General features: G+C 40.3%; 1 protein-coding gene across 1 annotated transcript; it reads right to left on the minus strand.

Moving 5' to 3' along the window:
- Nucleotides 1–589: 589 nt before the first annotated feature.
- LOC108369585 (mediator of RNA polymerase II transcription subunit 26-like) lies at nucleotides 590–3,455 on the minus strand. Its single transcript, XM_017624722.1, is given in 4 exon segments — nucleotides 590–2,198; nucleotides 2,233–2,942; nucleotides 2,944–3,340; nucleotides 3,445–3,455. Coding segments are annotated over 4 exon segments (2,727 nt in total).
- Nucleotides 3,456–6,034: the final 2,579 nt, after the last annotated feature.

The following is a 6,034-nucleotide window of genomic DNA, read 5'->3' on the forward strand; positions in this document are numbered from 1 at the left end:
TTTATCAATCTTGTGCTTCGGTAAATGCGACTGGTATTTTTTACACAAACAACACCGTATTAAGAATCAAAATGGACGTTCGCGCAATTCATTAACGTGAATATCAAAAAACGTGAAAATGTTCTATTTTTTTGTTTTCGGAAAAATATTAAGCACTGAGTTTTCTCCCCTTTTTATTTTTACAAAATAATCACGCGCGCTTTTTTTTTTTTTTAAGATTCGTACACACACAAGGGCAATGAAATTCAACCACGTACCTTAATGTGTTGTTATATGCCGTGTAGTGCGATATGCTGGTTTGTTAAAGAATGTGTCGCTGAAACTAGTGGTGCTGTGATGCAAATGTGATGATGTGATGCAAACGTGCTACTTGTGGTCAATGTGATGAAGCCGGTTAAGCGATTTCAACAGCCGGTTAAGCGATGAACCAAACAATCGCTGCTTGAGTATCTCTTGTGGCACGTTGGTTGTGGTGCGAAAAACTCAGGTTGTAGATGTAGGCGAACGTGATGCTGTCGTGACCAATGTGGAAAAATGTTGAGGCAGTTGAAAAACTCAGATGAGATGCTGTGTAGACTGTATAATGTGGTTACTTTTTAGGCTCGAAGACCAATATTGAACGAGCAACACCCAGAAATGGTACGACGTACATTTGCTCCATGGTAGCAGTTACCTTTTTCGACTTATAATTTTTGGAAAAACTTATATGACTTAAATCTTTACGGATTCGTTCTTTCACAAGGGAACCGTACTTTGGAACAACATTGCAGCCATCGGATATAACATATCCGGTCTCGGCATCAACGGCTGCTATGACTTCATCCAGTGTCACTTTAGAGCCTATGGTGCTATTTGCATTATCCCAGTTACCGTTTACGTTCGGTATGAAGCAATTATGTAAGGCATCAATGTGAAATTTTGTAATTTTTTGCGTTTGTATGTCGAAACGTTGTTTGGCCATACAAAGGGGATCCTCTTCTACTTCATACGTGGGAAATATACGCATTGGTGCCTCCTCAATCATTGCTTGTTCAATGGACATTTTATAGTCGAGTAACTGTGACTCAAACTGATTTACGACTGTGGTACTCACTTGTGGTTCTGCTTGCTCTTCAATTTTAAGAGTTTCGTCTACATTCTCTTTTTCTAAAATGGCAGCAGCGGCTTCAGCTTTTAAAGTGTTTAGTGGATCATCATCATCATCGAAATCTAGGTCGAATATGGATTTTTTAGGCTTTGGACGTGTTGAGGGTGATGGAGACGTCTCCTGTGGCATGTGCTTTAGTTCAGATACCCCAGGAATTATAGTGCTTCCACCAGTTGCCTCACTCCTTACAACCGTTTTATCAAAGGTTCGCTCTTGAGAAGCGCTTTGCCTATTGTTTTGCTCAGGTACTACTTTTATAGTCTCTATTTCAGCTTCCTGCGCTTTAATAGATTCCTTTTGAGCACGGTTTTCTGGAGAAATTTCAGTAATTTTGCAAGTACACGGTATTGATTCTTCCGTAAATTTCAACTCAATAGCAGTTATATTCGGTACAGGTGGCAATTTTTTAAAGATTTCAAGCAACTGTCTCTCAACGGCGGCAATTTGATTCGCGGTATCACTACTTTGCATTTCGGTCGTAGACCGCGGAATAGCAGTAATTTTTACTGAAGAAAGGAATTGTGAATTACTGTTGCTATCAATGGATAAAGAACGCTTTAAGTGCTGAGGTAATGCGGATCTATCGCGTGATGGTTCTGAAGTGACTGTATCGCTAGTAGTTTCACCTTCGTCAGCATGTGTATTATTTAGGAAATTATCAGGTGTAAATCGTGTCGTCCCGATAGACATAGTAGCATTAGTTGAACAAGCATCGAATGTGTGCGGCGATTGCAAGGAAGGTTCTGAACAAGATGATGTGGGACGAGAGGTTTGTTGCTGTGGTACTGGCCAGCCGCTTGAAGTCGGCGAAGACGAAGTGACGGCTATACCTAATTTTCGGTTTTGCATTTCAGCATACAGCTCTTTTGTGGTTTTGACCTTTTTATTTCCACTACCCAAAGATGTCATGAGCATTTGGGAAGTGAGACTTGTCTCTTTTGCAATAACAGAATCAACACCCTTAGATCCTTTTTTACGACCTCGCTTTCTAGGTAGTTTTTTGTCCGACGAAACAAGAGTATTTGAAGCCGCAACAATCGTAGCTTCCATAGTATTCGAGGGTGGAATTTTTTTGTGGGAAAAATGCCGGTGCTGGTACTGCTTGCGACGTTGATATGTTTGCAGCCCCAACTGTTTTTTGTTGGGGATTCGAACTATCTTGTTTTCTTTGGGCCTGAAAAGCATGCACAATTTTATCATTACTAACTATATCGATGAGATCCATTTGAGAAGCTTGACTATTCGAATTGCTGTCATTAGAATTTGAGCCAACTTCTCGACATGGCATAATTTTTGTTGCCGAGTGTCCAGTTTGTAATGAAAAGCTATTTGTAGGAACCTGTTTTGGAGAAACGGTGCGACGGTGCGCATTGAACACAATTAATTCGTTGCCAGAAGTTGTCGAAGGCAATGTATTGCCTTGCTTGAATTTTCCAGTGAAAGTTAAGTCAGATGTTGATAAGTTTAAAGGCGCATGGCTACTGTTACTAGTCCATGACTTTACTTTATTTGTGTCATCAACAGGATTTGTAGAGCCTTCTGGAGGAAACATAGAGCTAACTGAGCTGTTATCCAGAAGTGAAAGGATTTCTGGATATGCTAAGCGAGATTTGTCTTCCTTAACAAAGGACGTAAATTGTTCTGCATTGTCCCCAGATTGCTGACGACGTTGTGGGTTGGATGAATTTTCATCTAATACAGCAGACATTTTGACACCATCGATGTTATCTATACCACCTTGAGCATTGACGTCAACCTTATCTCTGCGTTTTTTCTCCTTTTTGAGTTTTTTTTGATTTCAAAGATGGGAATGCCGAAGTAGTTATGTTGGGTTTGCTATCTAAGTTAGCGGATTGTGCTTTGTTTGGTTTAGACGACGCTATTTTGCAGCCAACTGCGGGGTTCATGAGTATCGAAGTAACTAAGTTTGAGCCGGAGTTTGAATCCTGTATATCAATAACAATAGGAGCTATGTTTGAAGGTCGACTATTTGTTGGAAGAATCAAGCTTTCTGAGTTGGAATTTGATGATTGATCAATTATAAAAGTTTCTGTATGATCCAGTGGAGTTACACGTTGTTTCACAGGCTTAATTACCTTATGGCGAAATGTTGAATTATCACATGTTATACCAATATTGCTGTCCTGGNAATAAGTGCAGAGACGCCTGCAAAAAAGCTTGGCGCCTTTCAAGCTAGTGTAACAAAGGCAACATGTAAAATGTGCAACAGCAATGCACACAAGCTATCAAAGTGCGACAGATTTTTGCGTCTAAAGCCGACGGAGCGAGTAGATTACGTGAAGAGCATTCGCAGTTGCTTGAATTGTCTATCTGCTGGGCAGCACTTGTCATTCGAGACATCACAAGTTGCTCCATATGCCAATTCAGCCAAAAGCAACAACTGATCCATCGGGTAACGTAGAATCTACTACAAACCAGGCTCAATCAAGACGCGAATCTGAAAAAGGAAACATCAAATCGGCTGCAAATGTAAATTCTTGTTACGCAAATACAAGTAAAGGAGTTTTGTTAGGAACAGCACGCGTAAACATACACTATAATGGTATACATTTTTCGGCTAGAGCGCTTATAGATTCTGGTTCTGAGTGCTCGTTCATTACTGAGAGACTCAAACGGAGAATCAACCTGCCATCAAAACGCTTGCATGCCCAAGTTTCGGGCATCAATAACTCTGTATCTGCGCAGGCAAAAGAAGCGTGTGCTATTCAACTTCGGTCACCCACAGACCCGTTAATTAATATAGAAGCAATCTTGCTGGTTTTACCGCAATTAACCGGGGATCTTCCGACTTGTCAGATAAGCGCAATGACGCGGCAATCGTTCCCAGACTTGGTCTTGGCGGACAAAAGATTCTTCGTCAATGAGCCAGTTGACCTTGTCTTAGGAGGAGATATTTACCCGCAAATAATTTTAAGCGGAATGAGGAAGAACGTATTAAATACCCTTCTCGCGCAAGAGACCGTGCTCGGTTGGATACTGACTGGTCGCGCGGATTCAGTCAGTCCAACCAACAATATCGTATCTTATTTTAACGAAGTCACGTTGGACAAGCAGATAGCTGCATTTTGGGAGCTGGAGGATGTCCCAAGGAAAAAAGGCATCAACGAAGATGATAAATACTGCGAAGAGCTCTTCAAAGCAACTACGACACGAAATACAGATGGTAAATACATTGTGTCTCTACCTTTTAAACGCGATTTTCCGAAAAATGTGTGCTTAGGACCTTAGGCTGAAAAGTGCGTGCTCTCAGTTCTACCGGAACGAGACGCGACTAGCGAAAAAGCCTGTCCTTCAAACAGAGTACAACCGGGTTGTATCTGAATACGAGACACTAGCACATATGTCAAAAATTAACAAAAACATTTCACCAGATTCAACGGACTGCTATTTTTTACCTCACCACGCCGTTTTAAAGGAAGAAATCACCACTACAAAGGTCAGGGTTGTATTCAACGCATCATGCCCAACCGCTAATGGCATGAGTTTGAATGATGTCCTTCTTCCAGGCCCAGTACTTCAGGCCGATTTACCCATTCTTATACTACGTTGGAGACTGTACAAATACGTATTCAACAGCGATATAGAAAAGATGTATCGACAAATTTGGGTAAATCAAAATCAAACAAAATATCAGCGAATAGTTTTTCGTAGTTGCCCAAAAGATCCAATCAGTTTGTACGAATTAAAAACCGTGACTTTTGGCACGCTTACGCGATAAGTTGTTTTGCACGGTAGTGATATGCGTGCGACGAGTCACATTGGGTTTTTTCTAAATTTGCTGTAAAAACTAAAGATTTATCATCTAGTAAAAAGGTACGATTTGAAAACAAATACCTCTTCCTTATAAATGTTAGTATTGTTTAAGAGTTAGTACTTCGAAATAAAGATTTCAACAGTTAGTATCCGTGTCAATGACGATGCGCAGAGAACGTTGTAGATATGCGGGTGGAGTGTAACATTAAACAGTAAAGGCGAACAATGCAACAAGCTGGCGAACGACATTTTTACTAACATTAAGTTGGAAAAACGCTTGGAAAATTTTCAAAAACGTAATTTGTTTTACTTCCCGTGTTGAACTTTGTTTTGCAGTACATAATGCAATTGGGATTAATTATATTCTATCCACCTGAGAAAAAAGCCGAAATTCTTCAGTGTCCATGAGCACCAGTAATAGTTTTGTTATTTAGTTGCAGTTATCGTTCAACGTATACTATTTTTCGTTTTGTTCATTATAAATGAACACTAAGTATATACATTATTTAACTTTTCGTTTATGTCAAGCGCTCGATCGAAATTATGATGTGGTTAATATGGATACAGTCATGTCAGTTATTTCCACTTTGGAGGGCACAACGATTACAAAAGAGCAATTGGAGGCCACCAGATTGGCAAAATTTATAAACGTCTTAAGGCGTCGTACAAGAGGATGAGCACTTAGCGCGCCGAGCTAAGTCTTTAGTAAAGAAATGGCGTGAAATTGTTGGAATTCAACAACAGCAACAGCATGTAACTGAAACAACGGCTATCCCTTCGTCTGCAGCTCTGCAACCTAGCATATACCAACAACAACGTATGCGGTCGCAATCAATATCCCCGGCAGCATCATCATTGCATTTTGATACAATACAGCAGCATTCAAATTCTAATAGTTGTCAAGCTGTTGCTGTGATTGCTGCTACCTGTACTTCTGAAAACACACCACGTCTAACGAGTGTGACATCTGTCCCTTTGTCTTCAATATCTGCAAGAAGTGCCAATGCGAATGTACATAATAGCAATAAAAGACTTGAAGGGCAAAATGAATTCGTTCAATCTGGGTTAAACATTCATGTCAGAAAACCGCCGACAAGTTCTGAGAATGTTCTA

The sequence above is a fragment of the Rhagoletis zephyria genome, unplaced genomic scaffold, assembly GCF_001687245.7.
Source record: "Rhagoletis zephyria isolate East Lansing unplaced genomic scaffold, Rhagoletis_zephyria_1.1 Rzeph_scaffold_03751, whole genome shotgun sequence".
In the NCBI taxonomy this organism is placed as follows: Eukaryota; Metazoa; Arthropoda; class Insecta; order Diptera; family Tephritidae; genus Rhagoletis; species Rhagoletis zephyria.